This window comes from Gorilla gorilla, chromosome 13, assembly GCF_029281585.2.
Source record: "Gorilla gorilla gorilla isolate KB3781 chromosome 13, NHGRI_mGorGor1-v2.1_pri, whole genome shotgun sequence".
Taxonomy (NCBI): domain Eukaryota; kingdom Metazoa; phylum Chordata; class Mammalia; order Primates; family Hominidae; genus Gorilla; species Gorilla gorilla.
The window spans coordinates 133,509,339-133,534,835 of record NC_073237.2 but is presented as its reverse complement, the minus strand read 5'-3'; the positions used below and the strand labels follow the sequence as shown (position 1 = coordinate 133,534,835).

The window sequence follows — 25,497 nt, the reverse complement described above, 5'->3', positions numbered from 1 at the left end:
CCAGCACGTTAGTCTCGGAGGTCTGGGTGAGATGCAGAAGGTGCACCTTTTCCGGCTGTTGAGGCCCCACCTGCTGCCCTAGTCCCGCCCGTTCAGCCGGCCATGGGGCACCTGGTCCAGTAGGGCAGCACTGGGCCCACCGTGACAAGGGGCGGGCTAGGGTGGTACTGACAAGGGGCAGGATAGGGCAGTGCTGGGCTCACCGTGACAAGGGGCAGGCTAGGGCTGTGCTGGGCCCACCGTGACAAGGGGCAGGCGCCAGGGCCACATGACAGCCGCTGTTCTCACCTTTCCAGGCACAGAGGAAGGAGTGCAGGATCAGGGCCCAGCATGAGGTGGGAGAGGAAGCCCCAGGGTGCCCACTGTCCCGAGGGACACAGGTGGCTGCTGTGGGATGCTGGGGGTTGTGGGGACAGGCAGAGCCGAGGCCCACACTCGGGGCCCGGACCTCCGCGAGGGGCGGAGCTGGCAATCCTGGGCTGGGTCCGGGTAGCCCTGCCCTGTGCCGCCACCGGCTCTGGCTTCCCAGGGGAGTCTTCCGGAAGTGAAGGTGATGGATTTTTCACAGGGGAGAGCGACGGGGCGCGGCCCTAAGAGGTCACCTGGTTCAGGGTCGGGGGAGACCCAGCCAAGGCCCAGGGTCAGCCCTGGGATAGGGACAGCAGTAGAGTGATGATGAGGACAACTCTGCCACCACAGCCCAGGGCTCAGGGCCACAGCCATGCCAGGCTGCTGGGAGCTGCCTGACCTGAGGGCCCGTATATCCCTCAGCTGTGCACCTCAGTGCCAGCCCTGCAGGGAAACAGGCCCTGTGTGAAACGCAGGCGCAAGGATGCCTCCCGCCAAGCATCTGCCCTGTGGGGCCAGGGACACGGAGCTTCCCCGCGGCCTCTCCCTGCCCACCAGCAGGGGACAGCTAGAGTCCAGTCTCAGCAAACCGAATTCTGAGACGTGACTTGAAGAACACCTTCTCCCCAACGTCCGCCCAGACTTTCCAGTCATGGAGACCCCTACAGACACAGGAGACATCGCGGTTAGAGCAAATCAACTTTTACCTCCACCGAAAAGACCCATTCCACTGGAGGGGCCCGTGAGCTAGACGGACTTGCCGTCCAGCCCTCCAAGCCCCCTGCGGGGCGGCCAGGAGGATCCCTGAGTCCAGCTTGTAAACACCAGAGCCAGCCCTGGAGCCTCGGGCCTCTGGAGTCACGGCAGCCCCTCCAGACCCTTGGATTGGGGACATCTGAGGCTTCACGAGCCTGGGCAGAGCTGCACCCTGGGCTGTCCACTCGGTCACCCCAGTACCAGGGACCACCTCGAAGCCCCCATCTGGTCGGCCCACAGAGACCTGCTCAGGCTTCAGCGATCGTGAGTCATGATTCGTGTCTTCTGGAGGAAGCAGGCGGAGGCTCCAGCTGCCCAGCCCACCCCGCATCACACAAAGACTGACGGCCTCACTTGTCCTCACAGTGTCCTGATTAAAGCAGAGACAAGGAGGAGCCCAGAGCCAGTTCAGAGCCTGGGCCACTTGGAGGTTGCCGGTGCTACGTGGGCCCTTGGAAAATGCCACAGACCCAGCAAGGTGCCTCTGCCCACCCGAAGTCCCCACACCAGCAGCCATCCACCCTAGGCAGGGGTCCAGATAGGCAGAGGGTGGGCTTCGGTGTTGAACACGTAGGCGTCCAGGCTGAGCAGGTTTGGGTCATCAGAGAAGAGCAAGAACAGATACTTGAGCGTCTCCCCCAGGAAGAAACTCTCCATCTTGTCCCTGGGCTCGGGCTTCTGAGGATCCTGGACATTGTTGATGGAAGAATAGCCACCCGAGGGGACCTGCGCAGCAGCCAGGGCCTCGTCACCAGATGGGGGGCACCCTGCACCCCCCTCAGCCTCATCACCAAAGCGCTCTCCACCCCATGGTGAATGTGGCCCCCAGCGCAAGCTCAGGGTGGAGGGCGCCTCCATGATGGCCACCCCCAGGCGAGCTGTGTGGTTCCACCAGAGCCCACCTGGAAATGCCAACAACCCTCAAGTGACCACAACAGCAACCGCCTCCCCCAGAACCTGGGCTCAGGGGGCCTCACAGTTGCCTCACAGGGCACAGGGCAGATGGCGGGAGCTGAGGCAGTGGGGGCCTCAGGCCAAGGTCACAGCAGAGCCAGGAGGTGACACTCAGGCCTCCTCCGGCTCCAGCGTGGAGGGCGTGACCTAAAACAGGGCCTGGTCCACAGTGGGAATGGCGCCCCAGTCATGGGTGCGTGTGCCTCCTAAATCGGGGGGATGCTGGGCCCACAGCAGAGACCCTCCCTAGACAGGCCCTGAGAGATGAAAATGAGGGGTGCCCAGCCCCTCCAAGTACTCTGGGTCCCACATACCATGAAGCTCAGTGAGGATGGGGATGCCAGGGCCCCCAAGCTGCAGTGTGGCCACCCCGAGGCTGCAGCAAGCCCGCCCCTCCCGGACCCAGGCCACAGCCACCACCAAGGGCAGAGCCAGCCTGAGCCCCACAGCCCAGCCGTGCCTGTGGCCCGGTGGCCATGACCACGCGGGGCGAGGACAGGCGCTCACCCGTGTGAATCGGCTGAAGCTCTGCAGAATCTCCCAGCCCCAGTCCTGGTACTTGCGGTCCCCTGTGACGCGGTACAGGTAGAACAGGCTCTCCACGGTCTCTGGCCGCAGCAGGTTGTGCCTGTCTGCTGGCTGTGGGCGGAGCAGAGCTCAGGGCAAGGCCAGCCCTGCCAGCACCCTCCTCCTGATGGACCCCGACCCAGGCCCAGGCCCACCTTGACCTCCACGTCCCGACGGCCCGGCTGGGGGTAAAGGTTGAAGTGCACGATCTCGGGACTCAGCCCTGTCTCCATCTGCCGGTTCATCTGGTAACAAGTCTCCATGAGCTCCTGGGCCAGCTCCATGTGGCTGGCGGGCAGGCCGTGGTAGACGCCCAGAGCCAGCGTCCCTGGCAGGAAGCACACCAGGTGGTCCTGGAATCAGAGGGTCTCTTCAGCCCCAGATCCCAGGCCCTGCCCTCAGCCTGCAGCTGCACGGGCAGCCAACGTGGGAGCCCAGCGCTGCCTCGGCCCTGGTACCCTGGGAGGGGAGGCCACGCGAGGGCACTTGGCATGGAACAGCGGAGCTGCCTGGGCCAGGCCCTCCAACCCGGCCCCCACACACCGCCCGAGGACCTGCTACACACCGGGCACGGGGAGGGAGCTGCCCTGGGGAAGCCCTGCCCACCCCAGGTGCCACACAAGGCCTCACTGCCCTGTTGCCAAGACAGGCCTGGCCAGGCAGCCACGGTCCACCCAGGGCCTCCACGTGGGCGCCATGGCCAGGATTTCGTTGTTCTTTTTGACATCACAACTCAGGCACCTTGGAAGCCAAGGTAAAAGGGGCCGGCGGCCGCAAGGCCCCGCAGACACACTCACCATCTTGGCACTGAAGCGGCCGTGGGCAAGCTCCCCCACAAAGGTGAGCTTACTGGGCTCGGAGTGCCGCAGCAGGTGTGTTCTGACACCCTCGATGGCTTCCACGTAGTCTTCCAGCAGCCTGTGGACACCAGCAGTCACCTCACTCTACCAGGACGGTGCGTCGGCTCCCGTGGGGCACCAGGGACAGGCACATCCTGGGCCCACACAAGTACAGCAGGCCTGGCCCTTGCCGGACAGAAGGTGCCACCCTGCACAGCCCATGGCCCTCAGTGAAGATGCCCCCCTCACCCCCACAGAGGCCACGGTGAGAAGTGAATGAATACGCCCTCCACATAAATGCCTGGGCCAGGCCTGGCACGGCTGCGGTTTCCTGACACACAGCGTGGCGGGGGGCAGCAGGAGCGGGGGCCGTGGGAGCTGGGGGCAGCAGGAGTGGGGGGGCTGCGGGAACGGGGGAGCCGCGGGAGCTGGGGGCAGCGGGCCGGGCCTCACTGTGTCTCCTGCTTCCCGCCCTGGATCCACTGCTTCAGCAGGTACTCATAGTAGCTGTCGGCCCTGGCGCCCAGCGTGAACACACCCAGGTGGGTGAAGAGGCCGCTGTGGGTATTGATGAACATGGGCACCAGCCCATCCTTCTTCCCAGACAGGCCGTGGATGTGCTGTGTCACCTTCTCCACGGCCTCCTGCGGCAGAAAGGGGGATGGTGGGTTTACTGCCCGGGGCCAAGCTGCAGGGTGAGCTGTAGAGGGACTCTGTGAGCTCTGCCTCCCCTCGCCCCAGCACCGACTGACTCCCAGCAGAGAGAGCTCTGTGCCCAGCCCACAGCTGTCCTCGCCCACATGGCTCCTGGTGGCCACACCACACAGCCACACAGCCACCAGTGCAACGCACCTGAATGTCACTGCTCCCAATGGGTGGTCACCACAGAGCTGACCCGTCTTCAGGATGGCTCTCATCCCTTACTCGAAGGGACAGCATCTGACAACCACAGGCACTGTCCTCACGAGAGCCCGCCAGGCCTGGCCGTCAGCCATGGCTCTGGAGGGACGGCAAGTGTGCCTGCCTTCTGAGCCCAGTGTTGCTCCTGATGATATTAAACGCCCCGGCTCCACGCCCTCCTGGTGAGCTCCCACTCATCCTCCAAGTCACAGCCACCCTCAGCTCCTCAGGGCTCACGCCCAGCTGGCAGCACCAGGCGTCCTGGCCCACAGAGGGGCACAGGGTACCGGGATGTTAGGGCACGCCCAGCAAGGGCGCTCCAGGTCTCTACCCAATGCAGACACCCAAACCCATGCCCAGCGCCTTCGAGGCCTGGCTGCCTATCCCTGTGTACCTGCAGCAACCAGAGGCCCTGGTGACATGGGGGTGCCCATGGGGGCCTGGGGCCATTTTCTGAGCTGCACTGAAAACGCCTTCTAAACGTCTGCATGGGAGCCTCACGTGGATGGTGTGTGGCAGCCTCACGTGGATGGCGTGTGGGAGCCTCACGTGGATGGTGTGGGCTGCACTTCTCACCACAAGTGGTCACAGTTGCTCTAAAGAGGGCTGTGTCCAGCTCATGATTAAAAACAGGGACTCGAACGTGAGGCCAAATACATAAGCCACAATAAACTGACCAGCTGTGCTTCATGAAAATGACAATCTGTTATCTATCAAAATACACCATTAACAAAGTAAAAAGAGGCCGGGCACAGTGGCTCACACCTGTAATCCCAGCACTTTGGGAGGCCAATGGGTGGATCACCTGAGGTCAGTTCCAGAACATCCTGGCCAACATGGCAAAACCCCATCTCTACTAAAAATACAAAAAAATAGCCGGGTGTGGTGGTGGGTGTAGTCCCAGCTACTCGGGAGGCTGAGGCAGGAGAATCGCTTGAACCCGGGAGGTGGAGGTTGCAGTCAGCTGAGATTGCGCCACTGCACTCCAGCCTGGGCGACAGAGCAAGACTCCGTCTCAAAAAAGAAAAAAGGCAAACGAATTGAATAGGCTTTTCTCCAAGAAGATGTACAAATGGCCGATGCACATGAACTAATCCCCAGCCCCGTTCGTCACTTGGGAAAAATGCACATCAAAACCACCATGTGAGGGCCATGAGGATGGCCACTGCCCACAAAACAGAAGGCAGTGAGTGCTGGCAAGGGCGTGGAGGCTGAGCCCTGGGCACGGCTGGTGGGAATGTGACGTGGTTTTGCCGCTATGGAAACAGTATGGTGGGGCCTCAATAACGAAATGATGAATTACCACGTGATCCAGCGATTCCATTTCTGCTACTCAAAAGAAGCAAAGCAGACCCTCAGGCAGGTGTGTGCACCCACGCTCACAACACCCAAAACAGTCTCAGGCAGGTGTGTGCACCCGCGCTCACAACACCCAAAACAGCCTCAGGCAGGTGTGTGCACCCGCGCTCACAACACCTAAAACAGATCCTCAGGCAGGTGTGTGCACCCGCGCTTACAGCAACCAAAACAGCACAGCCCTGGTGTCCACCAGAGGAGGGAGGATTAAACAAAAAGTAGCCTAGCCACGCAGCAGATATTCAGCCTGAAAAAGGAATTTTTGAAGCGTCTTTCGTGTATGAAGCTTAAAGACGCTGAGTGAAAGGAGCCCAAATAAAAGGATAAATCAGCCGGGTGTGGTAGCTCACGCCTGTCATCCCAGCACTGTGGGAGGCCGAGGCGGGTGGATCACGAGGTCAGGAGTTTGAGACCAGCCTGGCCAACTTGGTGAAACCCTGTCTCTAATAAAAACACAAAAATTAGCTGGGCGTGGTGGCAGGCGCCTGTAATCCCAGCTACTTGGGAGGCTGAGGCAGGAGAATCGTTTGAACCTGGGAGTGGAGGTTGCAGTGAGCTGAGATCACGCCACTGCACTCCAGCCTGGGTGACAGAATGAGACTCTGTCTCAACAAACGAAAAAAAAAAGGACAAATCGTGTGTGACTGCACTCACACGAGGAACTCCACACAATGAGGTCCAGGAAGAAAAAGCTGAACAGTGTTTTCCAGGGACTGGGGAGGGACATGAAGGGTCACTGTGTGATGGGAGAGCTTCAGTTTTAAGATGAAAAGGGCTCTGGAGATGGAAGTGATAGCTGCACAACAGCATGAATGTGTATAACACCACCGACCTGCACGCCTGCAATAGCATGAGTGTAACACCACCGACCAGCATGCCTGCAACAGCATAAATGTGTATAACACCACCGACCTGCACGCCTGCAACAGCATGAATGTAACACCACCGACCTGTACTCCTGCAACAGCATGAATGTGTGTAACACCACCGACCTGTACTCCTGCAACAGCATGAATGTGTGTAACACCACCGACCTGCACGCCTGCAACAGCATGAATGCAACACCACCGACCTGTACTCCTGCAAGAGCATGAATGTAACACCACCAACCTGCACGCCTGCAATAGCATGAATGTGTGTAACACCACCGACCTGCACGCCTGCAATAGCATGAATGTAACACCACCGACCTGTACTCCTGCAACAGCATGAATGTGTGTAACACCACCAACCTGCACGCCTGCAACAGCATGAATGCAACACCACCGACCAGCATGCCTGCAACAGCATGAATGTAACACCACCGACCTGCACGCCTGCAATAGCATGAATGTGTGTAACACCACCGACCTGCACGCCTGCAATAGCATGAATGTAACACCACCGACCTGCACACCTGCAATAGCATGAATGTAACACCACCGACCTGCACGCCTGCAACAGCATGAATTTAACACCACCGACCTGCACGCCTGCAATAGCATGAATGTACCACCACCGACCTGTACTCCTGCAACAGCATGTGTGTAACACCACCGACCTGTACTCCTGCAACAGCATGTGTGTAACACCACCGACCTACACGCCTGCAACAGCATGAATGTGTGTAACACCACCGACCTACACGCCTGCAACAGCATGAATGTGTGTAACACCACCGACCTGTACTCCTGCAACAGCATGAATGTAACACCACTGACCTGCACACCTGCAATAGCATGAATGTGTATAACACCACCAACCTGTACTCCTGCAACAGCATGAATGTGTGTAACACCACCGACCTGCACGCCTGCAACAGCATGAATGTGTGTAACACCACTGACCTGTACTCCTGCAACAGCATGAATGTAACACCACTGACCTGCACGCCTGCAATAGCATGAATGTGTATAACACCACCAACCTGTACTCCCGCAACAGCATGAATGTAACACCACCGACCTGCACGCCTGCAACAGCATGAATGTAACACCACTGACCTGCACGCCTGCAACAGCATGAATGTGTGTAACACCACCGACCTGCACGCCTGCAACAGCATGTGTATAACACCACCAACCTGCACGCCTGCAACAGCATGAATGTGTGTAACACCACCGACCTGTACTCCTGCAACAGCATGAATGTAACACCACCGACCTGCATGCCTACAATAGCATGAATGTGTATAACACCACCGACCTGTACTCCTGCAATAGCATGAATGTGTGTAACACCACCGACCTGCACGCCTGCAACAGCATGAATGTGTGTAACACCACTGACCTGCACGCCTGCAACAGCATGTGTATAACACCACCAACCTGCACGCCTGTAACAGTATGAATGTGTGTAACACCACCGACCTGTACTCCTGCAACAGCATGAATGTAACACCACCGACCTGCACGCCTGCAATAGCATGAATGTGTATAACACCACCAACCTGTACTCCTGCAATAGCATGAATGTGTGTAACACCACCAACCTGCACGCCTGCAACAGCATGAATGTGTGTAACACCACCGACCTGCACGCCTGCAACAGCATGTGTATAACACCACCAACCTGCACGCCTGTAACAGTATGAATGTGTGTAACACCACCGACCTGTACTCCTGCAACAGCATGAATGTAACACCACCGACCTGCACGCCTGCAATAGCATGAATGTGTATAACACCACCAACCTGTACTCCTGCAATAGCATGAATGTGTGTAACACCACCAACCTGCACGCCTGCAATAGCATGAATGTGTAACACCACCGACCTGCACTCCTGCAACAGCATGAATGTGTGTAACACCACCGACCTGCACGCCTGCAACAGCATGTGTGTAACACCACCGACCTGCACGCCTGCAACAGCATGTGTATAACACCACCAACCTGCACGCCTGCACAGCATGAATGTAACACCACCGACCTGCACGCCTGCAACAGCATGAATTGTGTAACACCACCGACCTGCATGCCTGCAACAGCATGAATGTAACACCACCGACCTGTACGCCTGCAACAGCATGAACTAACACCACCGACCTGCACGCCTGCAACAGCGTGAACATAACAGCACCGACCTGCATGCCTGCAACAGCATGAATGTAACACCACTGACCTGCACGCCTGCAACAGCATGAATGTGTGTAACACCACCGACCTGTACTCCTGCAACAGCATGAATGTGTGTAGCGCCACCGACCTGCACGCCTGGAAATGGTTAAGGTGGTGCGTTTTGTGTGTTTTATCACAGTAAAAAACCTGAAAACACACACGCACATACACACACACACAGTACCTGCTGTGATGAGCAAAAGGTAGCTCCAGGGGAGGCGCGTCCAGCCAGAAAGCCTGCCCCCTTACCTGAAACTTCTTATCCCCTGTGAGACGGGAGAGCTCCCGGAACTCCAGCTGAATGCTGGTCACCTCGGCCACAGTGCTGTCGGAGGTCCACCGTGGCGGGTGGGCAACTCCAGTACCGATGTTCACATCCGAGTAAGGAATCTTGGACGGTGTTCTGAAGGCAGGCATTAGCCGATTTCCAAAATCCTCCTGGTATATAAGCAGAGCAGAGAACCAACGTTCAGGTCACCCAGAGGCCTCGTCTACACCCTTTCACGCAGTTCAGTGGAGACACTGAAGGCTCTCTGGGGTCAACACAGCAGCAAGGAAACGGGCATCACTCTGCACTGAGTGAATGTCTCTACAAGGCCAGTGGTGATCAAAGTGGCTGCATCAGCTCACGAATATGAGCTCAGAAACAGACTCCAGTGCATTTGAAGAGGAAACAGGAAGACAGTCACGTCCCCACAAGTCCACTAAAGGGGTAACTGCTTGAATGCGAGTCCACCATCTCCCTGCAGGACACCCCAAGACACTTACAGCTTTCCTCAAGAAGAGGCTGTCCCCAGACAAGTGGTAGGCACTCAGGAGCCCCCCCAGGATGCGGATCGTGCTCTCAAACAGGTTGACGTCCACGTCCTTTTCAAAGTGTAACTTCTTTGACACCCACTTCCTGGCTTCCTCAAATTCTATGACATAAAACAGTAAAGGATGCAGAGACAAATGGATGGCTCCAACATTTTCCTATTATCTATCCATCTTCAAAATACATTTGGCTGGGCGTGGTGGCTCATGCCTGTAATCCCAGCGCTCTGGGAGGCCGAGGCAAGTGGATTGCTTGAGCCCAGGAGTTAGAGACCAGCCTGGACAACATGGCAAAACCCCATCTCTACTAAAAACACAAAAATTAGCTGAGTGTGGTGGCGCATGCCTGTGGTCCCAACTACTGGGGAGGGTGAGGCATGAGAATCGCTTGAACCCGGGAGGCAAAGGCTGCAGTGAACTGAGATCGTGCCACTGCACTCCAGCCTGGGCCACACCACTAGACTCTGTCTCCAAAAAACCCACGTTTGAAACCAGGAGGCCAAGGTTGCAATGAGCCGAGATTGCACCATTGCACTCCAGCCCAGGAGACAGTGAAAGACTCCATCTCAAAAACAAAAAAACAAAAACAAAAAACCAAACCCACGTCTGGGGTGTTATCGTTCCCCTGCAGGGCTTCAATATCACCTCCTGTCTCAAGGGGGTAAATCTTGAAGTCGTCAACATTTGTTAATAAAACGGAGTCAGCAGTGCAGTTGCTATGACCACCAATGGGTCACAATCAAAGGCTACGACACAAAAAAATTACACAAGTAATTTACTGGTGGTCTTCAACCTATTCAAAAAATTAGGCAAATGTTTAAAATATCGCTTAAATAACCGAAGACACATACTCCCAACTCAAAGTGGATGTGCTGGTCTATGAAGGACGCTGCTGAGATCTGGGACCAGCGGGGCCCCACAGTCACTCATCCCACCACCCCCAGCTGCAAGAGAAGCACAGCCTGGAAATGTCCCTTGGACGTCCCCCAAAGAGTCCACACTCAACTCCTGCAGAGGTCCGGGGACAGCAGCCCTGTGTGTGCCTTGGGTGGCTGGACAGGAACAGGAACTGACCACAGCCAGCAGGTCCACTCCCGTACCCAGGAGAAGGGAAAACCCATGGTCAGATGCAAACAGCGGCTTTCACCCCGTGTGCAACCCACACTCTGCCTCAGCACACGAGGCCCACACGGAGGGCTCAGCCCCTCCCCAGAAAGCAGCAAGTACCTTTCCTCAGACCCAAGATCCACATGGTGTCCAGCGCGTCGATCAGTGTGAGACCAAGGCCAAACCACTCACTGAAGGACCTGGACACAGGCTTCAGCTCGTCATGGCCCCATGCAAACTTGCGGTATCCTTTCCATGCATGCAGGAAGACGTCAATCACGCCCTTCTGGCGATAGTTCGGATGCACTAGTAGGGGGGAGAGAGCACAGGCCATGGCGGACGTGGTCCTGGCGTCGGCACAGATGGACACCCTCAGGCAGAGCACTGCTGTGACCCCCATGGGGCAAAGATGACGGTGGGTTGGGACGACGGGAAGGGGGGTGGTGGGCACAGCAAAGGCCAGGGCCACAGAGGCTGCAGCAGCCCCCAGGGAGAACACAGCCTGCCAAGGGCCTGAGACCTCTGGAGACTGCACAGGACGGCACCTATCACCTGACCACCTGCCTGGGGCCCGTGCACCTCCACCTGGTGCCTGGGGGGGCACACCCTCCTTGGGCCTCGGTGGCCTCTGGCCAAAGGGACAAGGGTGGCTGCCCCAAGGGTGCTGGGACAGCACAGTGAGCACAGCCTGTGGAGACGCGGGTGAGTGTGGTGCCAACTCAGAATGTGACACACTGACGGGTGCAGACCTCGCGATGAACATCCTCGACTCACACACGCTCGTTCTGCCATGTGGGCTTCAGGAGCTCCACGGGAATCGCACTGTGCACACGCGCTAGAGTCCCTTCGTTCACTCTTTTTTTAAATGTTTTTTTGGCTGGGCGCAGTGGCTCCCGCCTGTAATCCCAGTACTCTGGGAGGCCGAGGTGGGCGGATCACCTGAGGTCAGAAGTTTGAGACCAGCCTCGCCAACATCGCGAAACCCCGTCTCTACTAAAAATACAAAAATTAGCCGGGTGTGGTGGCGGGTGCCTGTAATCCCAGCTACTAGGGAGGCTGAGGTAGGAGACTTGCTTGAACCCAGAAGGCAGACGTTGCAGTGAAGTGACAAAGCAAGACTCTGTCTCAAATATATACATATATATAAATTTTTTTTTTTTTTTTTGTAGAGATGGGGCCTCACTGTGTTGTCCAGGCTGGTCTTGAACTCCTGGACTCAAGAGATCCTTCTACCTCAGCCTCCCAAAGTGCTGGGATTACAAGTGTGAGCCACCACGCCCGGCCAACATTGACTAATGTGTGGATTGACATGTGTGTAACGGCACCAAACCACACGTCCTCTCAGGAAAGGTTCTGAGGCCTCCTTGTGCTCATGGCATGCCTATGCCTCTGCCTCTGCCTCTGCCCTCATTAATGCCGCAGAGATTGCTACACATCCCTCACAGGCCCGGGGCTGGGAGTCCCAGCTCTGGGCTCCCTCCCCACCTCAGAGACACCTGGGGGGCATGATGAGAGCAGGGCTCCAGACTCAGCGATCTGCCATGAGTCCCCACAGACAAGCAAACGACTCTGGGGGTGGCTGTCCTCAGCCCTGGTTTTCTGTCTGGAGAACGGGAGGGTGAGTGGCTTATCGTGTCAGAGGGTGTCATGAGGTTGAAAGAGGCCTCAGGTCATGCACTGAGCTTGGCCGAAGGCCCACACCTGGGAGGCCCCCAACAAATGGTGCTGAGAATGAAGTGGCCCCCAGAGCTGCCTGGGACTGGCCAGGCCAAGACAGGGGACACAGCACAGGCAGCAGTCTCCAGGGATCCCGTGGGGCAGCCTGGCCCAGACACAAACCTCCCACACACACCTTCTTCTGCAGCCATGTGCTCAGGGACAGCAGGCCAAGAGCCACACGGTGTCACCAAGGTTGCAGAGCCTGTGAGGACTCAGACAGCAGGGGGATGCTGAAGGGCAAGGTGCACACCAGGGCGGGGGGGCCACCCACCACGGCTGAGACGAAGCCTGCACCCATCAGCCACCAGCCCCTGAGCGCCCGGGGAGGAAGGGGTGCAGGTGTGGCCTCACCTGGTGTGCCCTGTGTCCTGGCCGGTGGCAGGGGAGGCTTGGTGGGCACTTCTGCTCTTCTTGAAGGGAGCTCGGTGCCCTGCTCAGGCTCGATCACCGCTCCCCTCCAGCTTCGGGGGAGAAGGAAGGGCGTCAGCTGCCGTCAAACATTTGTGGCTCCATGTTTCCCACCCCCACGCTCCATACCCACGGCCAAGGCACAGCCCTGCACCCAAAGCGGCCCCATCATCCTGAGGTGCAGGCTGCTGAGTGGCAGGAAACACACAGTTCAGTCCTGAGCTCCCGTGCCTGAGAGCCAAAACCACAGCACTGCTCCAGGGTCAAGGCTGGCCTGAGGTCAGAGACCAGAGCTTGGAGAATCGTGAGAAATACCTCTGCAGAGGCCGGAGGCAGGGGGCCTCTATGGTGGAGGACCAGAGAATCTTTCATCCAAACAGGAGCACTAGTGACAGTGAGGTGGCCCCAGGATGCCAGGATGGCCACACAGACGGGGGCTGTCCCTACACACGAGACGCATGGCCACTCAAACTCCCCATCCAGAGTTCTGTCCGATGGCCATCAGGAACAGCTATGAGGTTGTGTAGAGGGCTTGCCGCACAACCTCCTAACTGTGGCTGGGCCCGAGCGTTCTCTTGGGGCCCTGTGGTGAATCTGTCCCAGGATCAGCAAAAGGCCTCTTACAACCACAGATGGCTTACATGCTGGGAGTACAAACGTGGCACTTTTGACAAGCTGAGGTCAAATCCTCTTTTGCTCTGGAAGTAAAGCGTCCTTGCATTCATGCCAACGCTAACTAGAGCACAGTGGTCCTCAAATTCTCCTCCTGGCCGTGAGGACCCCTCACATGCACATGTCCATGCCTCTCACCACGCGCTTGAGTTCAGGGCCTCTGGGCCCGTTTCTTCGGAGCCCATCTCTCACGGCTGACAGCGCTTGTCTCAGGCCACTCCTGCACAGCAGCCCTCACTGGCCCTGGCTCTGCCCACACTTTGTAGAGGAGAGGGGACGTCTGCGGGAACCCTTCCTTCCGCCTCAACCACAATCAACTCTGTTTCTAAGAGCGTAACATGGAGCCGGAAACGAGGCTGAGACGCCTCCAGCACCGAAGCTTCACTAGGATCCACTACCTGGACTTGTCGAACCGGGCAGAGGACAGCACCCTGGGAGCCTGGGCACCGGGCAACTCCCTCTCCCTCCGCTCTCTGCTCGACCAGATGGGGCTCGGGAAAGGTGGCGGCCCAGGCAGCCAGCGTCCACCTCTGAGCCTGGCTCCCCATCCCCACGCACCTGTGCACCCTTCACACGCACACAAAACATTCTGAAATGTTACTGCATACCATGAGGACATTATCGGGGACCTAACTTAGCTCTGACCTCCAGTTTTAAAAATTCGATTCTGTAATCTAAGGTTAATGAAGACAGATTACAGAGCATACACTGTCAGTTTCAAAGGAAAATAGATCTCAGACACAATGCGTTTCCGCGATCTTGTTTTTCGGAACATAAAGCCCTGAGCGGCGGCGTGCAGCCTGCCCTGCGCTCTGTACCTGATGACTGTCCTCTGCGGATCTCCTTCCGGGCGGGGGTCCACAGGGGCTTCTTGCCTTTTTGTGGCCTCCTCCCGGGTCCCATCCTTCAGGTCTTGGCTTGGGGGTCTAATCTGCAGGTGAGGTGGTCCCCGCTGGACGTGTCTTTGTGTCTTCTGCAGAGAAATTGGTCACACAGGAAATCACGGGGTGTCTGCAAGCTGCCCTTCTTTCCCTCTATGGGACGCCCTCAGGTGCAGCCCACACCTCACAGACTGAGCTTCTGACCTCTGACTAAATTACTTTCATTTTTCAATACGACAGGCAGCTTCAGAAGACAGCTCCTTAGGAGCCTGGGGACACTGCCGACTGGCTAAACGGCCCCAGACAAAGCGCTTAAGCCCCTCCCACGGTGGGAATATTTCCAAACTCTCACAGGTCCTAAAGCGTTAATAACAAAGGGCTGCAGCAAACACCAGCTCCAGCAACACCTCTGGGTCCCCAGGCCTCCCGCAAAGTCATCTGCAAAGTGAGGCAGGCACCCACATCCTCACTACAAAGCACAAAGCTTCCGATGACATATGGAGCTGGGTTCCCCTTGCCAGGCGCCCCCCGCTGTGTGATGCGGATCTTCTAGCCACCCCCCACCACCCCGTTCCCCGTTTCCACACCTGCAGGCACAGAGCCCCGTCCTCTGCTCCCTTCCCCACGTGAACAGGAGCGTGGGAAAGCTGCAGACCGTGTCACGGACTGAGGCTTAGGTCCTCCTACGTGAGTCTAGAGGCAAATTCATTCTCTCCTATGGCCTCAGTTTTCTGTGGTATTACCAAACCTTAATGTTTATTATTATTATTACTATAGAGACAGGGTCTCCTTATGTTGCCCAGGCGGGTCTTAAACTCCTGGCCTCACGAATTCCTCCTGCCTCGGCTTCCCAAAGTGCTGGGATGACAGGTTGCAGCCAACATGCCCGGCAAGAACCATAATTTTGTACTTCTTTACTGATGGATATTTAGATTGTTCCACTTTTTTTTTTTTAAAAGGAAAGAATGCTTATTTATGGCTGGGCATAGTGGCTCACGCCTGTAATCCCAACACTTTGGGAGGCAGGTGGATCACCCGAGGTCAGGAGTTCAAGACCAACCTGGACAACATGGTGAAACACCATCTCTACTAAAAGTACGAACAATTAGCCAGGAGTGGTGGCGCACGCCTGTAATCCCGGTCAGAGTCTTGCTTTGTCACCCAGGCCGGAGTGCAATGGTGCAATCTTGGCTCACTGCAACCTCCACCTCCTGGGTTCAAACGATTCTCCTGCCTCAGCCTCCCAAGTAGCTGGGATTACAGGTGCGTGTCACCACACCTGGCTAATTTTTGTATCTTTAGTAGAAACGGGGTTTTACCATGTTTGCCAGGCTGGTCTCGAACTCCTGACCTCAGGTGATCTACCCACCTCAGCCTCCCAAAGTGCTGGGATTACAGGCATGAGCCACCATGCCCAGCCTGTTTTTTTTGTTTGTTTGTTTTTCGAGACAGAGTTTTACTCTTGTTGCCCAGGCAGGAGTGCAGTGGCGTGATCTTGGCTCACTGCAACCTCTGCCTCCTGGGTTCAAGTGATTCTCCTGCCTCAGCCTCCCGAGTAGCTGGGATTACAGGTGCCCACCACCACGCCAGGTTAATTTTTTGTATTGTTAGTAGAGACAGGATTTCACCATGTTGGCCAGGCTGGTTTTGAACTCCTGGTCTCAAGCAATCCACCCGTCTCGGCCTCCCAAAGCGCTGGGATTACAGGCATGACCCACCATGCCTGGCCCCAGCCTGTTTTTTTCTTTTAATAGAGATGGGGTCTCACTATGTTGCTCAGGCTGGTCTCGAACTCCTGCATTCAAGCAATCTGCCTGCCTCGGCCTCTCAAAGTGCCGGGATGACAGATGTGAGCCACTAGTTCCACTGTGTTTCTCTAGTCTCTTCCCCACCAGGTCGTGCAATCACTGTCCTCTTCATCTCCCTGCTATTGAGTCCACAGTGGAAGGTCGGAAGAAACTATTAGAATTATGTCACTAAGATCACCTAGTCTTAAAAATCACTGTTACGAGGGTCAGGTGCAGTGGCTCACATCTGTAATCCTAGCACTTTGGGAGGCCGAGGCGGGAGGATCACTTGAGCCCAGGAGTTCCAGACAAGCCTGGGTAACAAAGTGAGACCCCACCTCTACAAAAAATCAAAAAGTTAGCCGGGCGTGGTGGCACATCCCTGTAATCCCAGCTACTTGGGAGACTGAGGCAGGAGAATCGCTTGAACCCGAGATGTGGAGGTTGCAGTGAGTGGAGATGGTGCCACTGCACTCCAGCCTGGGCAACAGAGTGAGACTCTGTCTCAAAAAAAAAAAAATCACTATGGGTTCAATGATCACAGTTTTATGATCTTGTAGGGAAGTTCATCTGAGTTTTACTCCCAAATTTTCTTTCCATATGAATTTTAAAATCATCTTTAAAAACAGAGGTTGGAATTTCGATAGGGAGTCAATGGATTTACAGATGAATTTAGGGAGAACTTAAATCTTTTCTCTTTTTTTTTGAGACGGAGTCTTGCTCTGTCACCCAGGCTGGAGTGCAGTGGCGTGATCTTGGCTCACTGCAACCTCCGCCTCCCAGGTTCACACCATTCTCCTGCCTCAGCCTCCTGAGTAGCTGGGATTACAGGTGCGCACCACCACGGCTGGCTAATTTGTGTATTTTTAGTAGAGATGGGGTTTCACCATGTTGGCCAGGCTGGTCTCAAACTCCTGACCTCAAACCTCAAGTGATCCGCCTGCCTCGGCCTCCCAAAGTGCTGGGACTACAGGCGTGAGCCACTGCATCCTCCTGAGATCTCTTTTCAATAACATTTTCTAATTGATTACTGCTACTATATAGCAAAGTTCTCTAGAACTAATTTCTAAGCCGGATGAAGTCGTAAGCAGCACACTTGGTAAATGATGAAATATTCTAACTCACAACAGTCATACTAATGATAAAGGGAATACCAATAATAAAGGAAAATATACAAGTCCTAAGACTCATCAAAGGACATGGACAGCTTCCGGGATGGGAGCACATAGGGCCGTTCATCACCTCTCCCCTCCTGTAAGTGTCCCTGCTTCTAGGCAAGACACACAAGCGTCCACGAAAAGCAGGCGCCAGTTTCTGACTGTTGCATTGGAAACATTGCCGACACAAGAATGCCCAGTGCTGCCATGGCACCACTGACTGCCACTCTCAGCACCGTAGCAGGGGAAGCAAATTCGGGAATAGTTTGTCATGATACACATCATAGGACATCAAAATCTTCACAACCTTTAACTCTTAATAGTTTACGTACAACGGATGTAATGGGGACATTTACAAATGAAGAAACAATCAACAGATAAATGATTTAGAAAATGATGGTTTATCCAAGCAATGGAGAAGAGCTATAAAAATCTGTATGAAAGGGAATATTCTCATGTGCATAAAAAAAGAAACAGGGACCAATCCAGCCCCTAACCCTCAATTACGTACACACGTGTGCACCCAAATATCAATCCAGCCCCTAACCCTCAATTACGTATACGTGTGTATCCAAATACCAATCCAGCCCCTAACCCTCAATTACGTATACACGTGTGTATCCAAATACCAATCCAGCCCCTAACCCTCAATTACTTATACACGTGTGTATCCAAATACCAATCCAGCCCCTAACCCTCAATTACATATACACGTGTGTATCCAAATACCAATCCAGCCCCTAACCCTCAATTACGTATACACGTGTGTATCCAAATACCAATCCAGCCCCTAACCCTCAATTACGTATACACGTGTGTATCCAAATACCAATCCAGCCCCTAACCCTCAATTACGTATACACGTGTGTATCCAAATATCAATCCAGCCCCTAACCCTCAATTACGTACACATGTGTGCATCCAAATATCAATCCAGCCCCTAACCCTCAACGATGTATACATGTGTTTATCCAAATAAAATTATTATTTTTTGAGACAGGGTCTCCCTGTCATCCAGGCTGGATCATAGCTCACTGTAGCCTCAACCTCCCTGGCTTAAGCGATCCTCCCACCTCAGCCTCCCAGGTAGCTGGGACTATAGGCATGTCGTGCCTGGCTAATTTTTTTTTTTTTGGTAGAGATGGTGGTCTCACCGTGTTACCCAGGCTGGGCGTAAGCAATCTGCCTGCCTTGGCCTCTGAAAGTGCTGGGATTACAGGTGTGAGCCACCATACCCAGCCACATAAATTGAAAGACATATACCAAGTGTTTCAAGAGTTGGACTGGGAACAGGGGTAATGTGTGGCTGTGTATTCCCCTTTATACCTTCTCAACGTTCCCATTTTCTCTCCTAAGCCCCTATAACATTTGAAATCAGACAGGTGTGGTGTCTTATGCCTGGGATCCCAGCATTTCGGGAGACTGAGGCAGGAGGATCACTTCAGCTCAGGAGTTGGAGACCAGTCTGGGCAACATAGTGAGACCTCATCTCTATTAAATAATTTTAAGGCCAGGTGTAGTGGCTCACGCCTGTAATCCCAGCACTTTGGGAGGCTGAGGCGGGCAGATCACGAGGTCAGGTGATCAAGACCATCCTGGCTAACACGGTGAAACCCCGTCTCTACTAAAAATACAAAAAATTAGCCAGGTGTGGTGGCGGGCGCCTGTAGTCCCAGCTACTCAGGAGGCTGAGGCAGGAGAATGGCATGAACCCGGGAGGTGGAGCTTGCAGTGACCTGAGATTGCGCTACTGCACTCCAGCCTGGGCGACAGAGCGAGACTCTGTCTCCAAAAAAATATATATATATATATATATAATTTTAAAACAAAAAAATTTGAAATCAATCAAAGTAAAATGTTAACAGAAAGGGATCTGGCCTAAACACAGCCTCATCCCTAACCAGGTCTAGACAAGTGCCAGGGTCTGAACAGGAGAGGCAGTGCAAGTGATCCCTGGAGGGCAGGATGTCTCCAAGTCGATGCTTGAGAAAGACAGAAATATTCACCATCCACCACCCCAGCTGCTCCTGGACACTAGGTACTGGCTTATGGGTCACTTGTGAGTGGTGGAAACACATCTTTCAATGGAAAAAATACCACATTCTGCTCTCAGGCAGTTATGATACTCCATATGCAAAGGAGACGAAGGACCAAAGAAGGAAAGGAAGCACCTGTCGGCTTTCAAGTCAGGAAAATTCAATTTGTAGACAAAGACCTTGGTCAAAGGCAGAAATCCTCACACCCAAGAGTGCGGAGCAGTGGCCCCATGGCCAATCAAGAGCAGGACTCTCCCATGAGGCACGGCACCTTCTAGGGGCCAATTCCCACCCTACACCCTCTGCCCTGCTAGACCACCCTTGGAGAAGCTGCTCAGTGACAGGAATGCTGCCTTTGAAAGGAGAATGTGGGCTTGCTTCCTTCTGCTTTTTGGTACTGTCCATCCCCTCTCTATTGAGCTTATAGCAATTTTAAAAGGACACATTTTCTTGTTAAAGAAATCAAAGGGCCGGGCATGGTGGCTCATGTCTGTAATCCCAGCACTTTGGGAGGCCGAGGTGGGCAGATCAAGAGGTCAGGAGTTCGAGACCAGCCTGACCAACATAGTGAAGCATGTCTCTATTAAAAATACAAACATGAGCCGGGCATGGTGGCGGGCGCCTGTAACCCCAGCTACTCGGGAGGCTGAGGCAGGAGAGTCACTTGAACCCGGGAGGCGGAGGTTGCAGTGAGCTGAGATCACACCACCGCACTCCAGCCTTGGCGACAGAGTGAGATTCCGTCTCGGAAAAAAAAAAAAATCAAAACACCCCCACGGCAGTCTGAGGGTGGCCCAAGCTCATGGGGGCCAATGCCCCAGTGTCCCTCTTGCTGGGATCCTTAGCCAGTGGGCAGCAGCCTGCCTCCATCTCCCCAGCCCAGGAGCTATTCCTCGGCAGGTTACCACTCCCAAGGCCACTGTTAGAAAGCGCTGTCTGTCCCTGTCACAGCCCTGCAGGGAAGTCCACCTGGCGCTGAGGACTCTGGCCACAGGGGAAGCTCCCAAGGCACTCCCACACCTGCTAGACACAATCACAGATGTACCAACAACAGTAACTAACGTCCTAAGGGCCTTCTAAGGGTTCCGAGCAGCCACACCAGAGTCAGCACCACCCTGGTGTTCTCAACGGCGTCGGGGATTTGGCTGTTCTTCCTGAACCAAACCTTCACTGACAGGACATTTTCCTGGTTCTCCAGCTGCCTCCTGACCCATCCCCCGTCTCCACTCCCCCTGCCCTCCTCCCTGACCCCAATCTTCTCAGCCTGGTGGTGCCCAGGACTAGGCCTGGCCCCTTCTTCCAACCTTTCCAGATGACACAAACCACCTATACCTAAGGACTCCCAAAACCTGTCCCCCCTGGCAGACTCTGATCCTGGCACCACCTGCCCACCAAGGTCTCCATGGCGCCTCCCAGGCACCTCACAGTGGGCAGATCCAAAACGGAGCTCCTCAGTGTCCCCAGGCCAGAGCCTGCACAGCCTCTGCTGGCCCCTCCACCCGGGGACTCGCCCTCCTTCTCCCAAGGCCCACTCCTGCGGAGCCCTCCTCCCCCCACTCAGCTTTTCCCGCGGCCAGGCAGCTCTCCTGGCCTCCTGCCCTCCACTGTGTCTCCACCCAGCCAGAGCAGTTTCACAGTAAACATCTCAGACCTCCAGTCCACGCCAAAATCTTCCCGCACATCAACTGAACCCTCCATGCTGCCTCCAGGACCTGTAGGACCACAGCTGGACTGAGCCAACCCCTGCTCCCTCTCCCAGCCCTGGGAATTTCACCTTCCCGCATATGCCAAGGTCCTCCTTGCCTCAGGCAGTTTCACTCAGGCTCAAGTCTGCCTCTCCCCACCTTGCCCGGTGCCAGCAGCTTCTCAGCCCTCAGATCTTGCCCTCAGTGCCACGGCCTCCCCTGAGCCCTCAGGACCAGCCACTGTTCTTCACCAGCACCCTGCTCTTTTCCACATAGGATGTACACCATGTGCCATCTGCCTCTGCCCATCTGTGCCTGGCTTCTCACCAGCCTCTCCTACCAGCTGTGGCCTCTTGAGAGGAAACAGGTCTGTCTTATTCAACACTGCACAGTCAGAAGTAAAACAGGAACTGGCCACGGCTGGTCTTCAAAAAGAATGAAGCAAAGACTATGCCTCTCTTTCCCCAAGTATTATCCGACCAGTCCAAAACGAGAGAGAGGTAAACACATGGTAATAAATGGTAAAGGAAAATAATTCTTCTCAATCTTCAATGGTTTGAAATGCCTCTGGATTGAACCCCAGTTACAACGTCACACCATTTGCTCAAAGTACCTGTGACGAAATCTCAGGTAAGTTCTCAGGGTCGGTGTCTGCCTTCTGAGGAGCTGGTAAGACGGGTGGAATTGCTGGTTTTAACCCAGCAATTTCTGGCCTCATCTTCTGCTCTTCCTCTAGCCTGAAAGCCAGAGCTGAATAACAGAAACTATTTTATTTCAAATATGCCACAAGGCCTACAAGAGATTTAAACTGCTTTATAAAAACACTGGGCAGGCACTATCCATTACAAATCAACATTATCATACCTGATAGTCACTGAAATGAATTCAACAATGTCCCAAGGGAATGAAATCTTTTTCAAAACACTTGGCAGTTTGTGTCCTCGTCCATAACACAGAACCCCACATCTTTTGCCTTCCTATTTTCCATTCAGGGACGTTCAGCATGTGGCAGGTGGGCAGGAGCCCTTTAGCTTTGCTCCAAAGAGAAGCATCTTAGACCAAGTGAGAAGAGATTCTCCACGTCCTCACCAGAACTCTGCCTGGTCTTTTCCAAACACACGCTAATGAGTGCTACGAAATTTGTGTGGTTATTTAGGCTGAGTGTTCAAGCCCACCAGCTGACTTACTCTATAAGGGAGGCTGGACATATCAGTACTTACACCAGAGACCTAGAAAGTAGTCAGACAGCATCAAATTAACATCTGTGTTCTAGCCAGGTGGTTAAATACAGCTCTACCTTTCTCTTTATCTTGATTTCTTGCCAATTCGTTGCCATATATGCCTCCTGGAGCTGTTTAAGGTAGAATGCAAGATTGCTTCTGCCCAATCGACCCTCAACACAGATATCATTTTCAAGTACACGTGTTTCTGATACCTTTCCAATGGTCAGCCAAGTTGATGTAGAAGAGGAGTCCACAGAAAAGCAGAAAGGCAAGGAGGAAGAGAATCATATTCCGCTGCAATCTCGACAGTTGCTTCCATTTCTAAGGGAGGTACAGAGAATGACATTTCTTACTGAATATATCACATGGAACGTCTCAACTGTCACAAACTGTGAGGACAATAAGGAATTCTGGAAGATCCAGTGTTCAGCTCTATTTCTTTTTTTTTTTTTTGGAAACAGGGTCTCATTCTGTTACACCTAGGCTGGAGTGTAGTGGGTGGAACGCGGATGAGCCACCGTGCCCAGCCAGCTCTATTTATTTTGAATGGGGAGAAGTTCCCTCTCAGCAGGGAGTAGGAACATTGCTGGAACAATACTACAGATGTCATTAATACAGTGGTGCAGATGAGACGAGGATAAGAAAAAAGTAGAAACATTTCTGTCACATTTCATCAACAGTGGAGAAAGACTCCTGCGACTCCCACAGATGTAGCCCAGGCACCGCCCAGGCGATGCATAGGTCGGCATGTGGTAAAGTTATCAATGCCCTTCGGCCTGAGACCACCACGAACACACCAGGAGCCAATCAAGAGGGGCTCATTTCTCACTGTACCGAGGGGACCATACACCACGGGGAACCTCCGGTTTCTGCTCCAAGAGGGGCAGGCGCCTGGGCCAGGACCTTGCAGAAAAGCGAACGAAGCCCAGAAAACCTGCTGGGGCTCTGAGCCCTCCTCCCACCACCGCCCCGCAGAATTCGGGCCGCTGAGACCGCTGCAGGCGAGCCGCCCACGGCTGCCCCGACCAGGAACGCACATTTGCCCCTTTTTGCGGGGAAGGGGTGGAGAGGGCGGCGCCTGGGGAGTCGAGTCCGCCCGCCCAGGCCCCGCTCGGAGCCGCAGTCTGGGAGGGCGGCGGGCACAGCAGCCCCGGGCCCCAGTCAGCCCGGCGCGACCCTCACCCTCCAGCACGAGCGCCGCCGCCAACTCTTGCTGTTGTCATAGCTCTCGCCAAAGCTCAGCGTCACCGAGATGAAGTCCCGATGAGGCGGCGGCGGCGGCGGTGGGTACATGACTACAGTGGTGGCGACGGCCCAAGGGGCCCCGCCCACTGGCGGCGTCAGGAAGTCCGACTGAGAGGAACCGAGAGCTCCGCTTCTCCTGCCCTCGCAGGCAGCCATCGCAGCGCCGTCAACAGCCTGCCCATCACACGGATACGCGACTGCGCAGGCGCTGCGTCTCTATGCGGCCACTGCGCCCGCGCCTGTCTCCGCTGCGCTCCAGCGTACGGAGCTGCGTCCTACGGCGACTGCGTCAGAGAACTGCTGCGACTCCGCCCTGCCCTCAGGTTCATTGCGCATGCGTCCGGCAGCGCCTGCCCAGGTGTGCTCCGAGCGTAGCTGTAGCAACGGGGCGGGCCTTGGTTCGCCTGGGGCGTGGTCGCTGTCTGGGGCTCCCACGTGGTTTGCCTCATGGGTCTGGAGCTGGGCTTCTCTCGCCTCCTGTCGTCTGGCTGCACCGACTTTGCCCACGCCCTCACGGGAGACGCAGACACTAGGGACCCGGGGAGGCGCCCGGGCGGGGCCGCCATGTTGGCAGAGAGTCCCAGCGTCCCGCGCCTCGGTTCCGGAACCCGCGGCGCGGGGATGGGGCTGGGCTGCCCTTGGGCGCCGTCCTGGGCTGGGGGCCACCCTGGCCGCGTGGTCACCGGCAAGAAGCCCAGGGCCTCACCCAGGCGTGGGGGCCGGGGGAAGGACCGGACCCTCCCGAAGTCGCGGACCAGGCCGGGCGGCACCCGGGCTGGGGTGGCTGCTACCCCGAGCTAAGCTGGCTGCGCCGCATCTCACGGTCCCCGGGGCCCGAGCGCTGCGCCTGGACCGGCGCCGAGCGAGGGGGCCAAGCGGCCGGCTGGACCCACAATCCCCGCGCCATAGGCGGGTCGGGGCTTTCAGACCCAGCTCCCAGCCCTCGAACTCGGTAACCTTGGAGGTCAGCTTGAGATGACTGCGCTTCCTGCACGCGTTGTCCTCCCCAGAAACGCCCAAAATGGCAAAGCGGCGTCCGTGGCCGCCCGAGGCCCTCCCTGCCTGGGTTCTCCCCTGCCGAACCTCACGCCCGGCCCCTCTCTCATTCTCTCCTGTCCAGGCTGCCCCTGCCCCTTGGGCGAATCCGCTGCGTCCCACGGTCCTGACTGTGGCATTTCTGCGTGTCGGGAGGGCTCCCCCGGCAGCGACGTCCTGCTTAGCACGTGGCTCGTCTAACTGTTCCCCTGGCCTCCTGCTCTTCTAGGGGTCATCTTAAGGTTTCTGCTGGTCTCTGCCCCCTGTGACACTTGCCGGTACCCAAATGAAGTCGTTTATGTCACACTCTAACAAGAGGCCCTGAAGAAGCCCTCACAAAAACATTAGCAACGGAGCGCCTGCGGCAAACCCTTCTAACCTTTGGTCTGTATGGTTTCAAAGCAGTTTATGGGAACTTCTCTTTTTTAAAAGATTCCCCTTCGGGCCAGGCGCGGTGGCTTCTGTAATCCCAGGACTTTGGGAGGCCGAGGCAGGTGGATCACTTGAGGTCAGGAGTTCAAGACTAGCCTGGCCAACATGGTGAGACACCCGTCTCTACAAAAAACACAAAAAAATTAGCAGGGCGTGGTTGGTGGCAGGCACCTGTAGTCCCAGCTACACGGGAGGCTTAGGCAGGAGAATTCCTTGAACCCAGGAGGTGGAGGTTGCAGTGAGCCGAGATGGCACCACTGCACTCCAGCCTGGGCAACAGAGCAAGACTCTCTCAAAAAAAAAAATTTCCCGTGGGCGGGGCACAGTGCCTCATGCCTGTAGTAATCGCAGCACTTTTGGAGGCCAAGGTGGGCAGATCCCCTGAGCTCAGAAGTCCAACCTGGGAAACATGGTGAAATCCCTGTCTCTACAAAAAATAAAAAAATGAGTCCAGTGTGGTGGTGTGCACCTGTGGTCCCA

General features: G+C 55.5%; 3 protein-coding genes and 1 non-coding gene across 5 annotated transcripts; all 4 read right to left on the bottom strand.

The window, feature by feature from the left end:
* Window positions 1-1,034: 1,034 nt before the first annotated feature.
* MAN1B1 (mannosidase alpha class 1B member 1) lies at window positions 1,035-25,139 on the bottom strand. Of its 2 annotated transcripts, XM_004048920.5 has the most exons (13): window positions 23,488-25,139; window positions 22,518-22,626; window positions 21,696-21,832; window positions 14,355-14,509; window positions 12,808-12,917; window positions 10,858-11,043; window positions 9,586-9,734; window positions 9,067-9,255; window positions 3,918-4,108; window positions 3,423-3,543; window positions 2,781-2,978; window positions 2,566-2,697; window positions 1,035-1,830 (listed from the first exon to the last, which is right to left on the bottom strand). In XM_004048920.5, the coding sequence occupies exons 1-13, from the start codon at window positions 23,704-23,706 to the stop codon at window positions 1,627-1,629; spliced, it is 2,100 nt and encodes a 699-aa protein (XP_004048968.4). In that variant the 5' UTR covers window positions 23,707-25,139; the 3' UTR covers window positions 1,035-1,626. The 2 variants fall into 2 exon arrangements, with proteins under 2 accessions (XP_004048968.4, XP_018889032.4); XM_019033487.4 differs by having other exon boundaries at window positions 1,035-2,697; window positions 23,488-23,877.
* On the bottom strand, window positions 6,111-7,090 carry LOC129524526 (uncharacterized). The gene is made up of 2 exons (XM_055350236.2): window positions 6,911-7,090; window positions 6,111-6,872 (listed from the first exon to the last, which is right to left on the bottom strand). The coding sequence occupies exons 1-2, from the start codon at window positions 7,088-7,090 to the stop codon at window positions 6,111-6,113; spliced, it is 942 nt and encodes a 313-aa protein (XP_055206211.2).
* On the bottom strand, window positions 7,149-9,024 carry LOC134756920 (uncharacterized). Its single transcript, XM_063696904.1, has 2 exons — window positions 7,547-9,024; window positions 7,149-7,420 (listed from the first exon to the last, which is right to left on the bottom strand). The coding sequence occupies exons 1-2, from the start codon at window positions 8,881-8,883 to the stop codon at window positions 7,171-7,173; spliced, it is 1,587 nt and encodes a 528-aa protein (XP_063552974.1). The 5' UTR covers window positions 8,884-9,024; the 3' UTR covers window positions 7,149-7,170.
* On the bottom strand, window positions 16,314-16,399 carry LOC115935898 (small nucleolar RNA SNORD62). Its single transcript, XR_004071489.1, has one exon. It is a non-coding gene; the product is annotated as a small nucleolar RNA SNORD62 (small nucleolar RNA).
* Window positions 25,140-25,497: the final 358 nt, after the last annotated feature.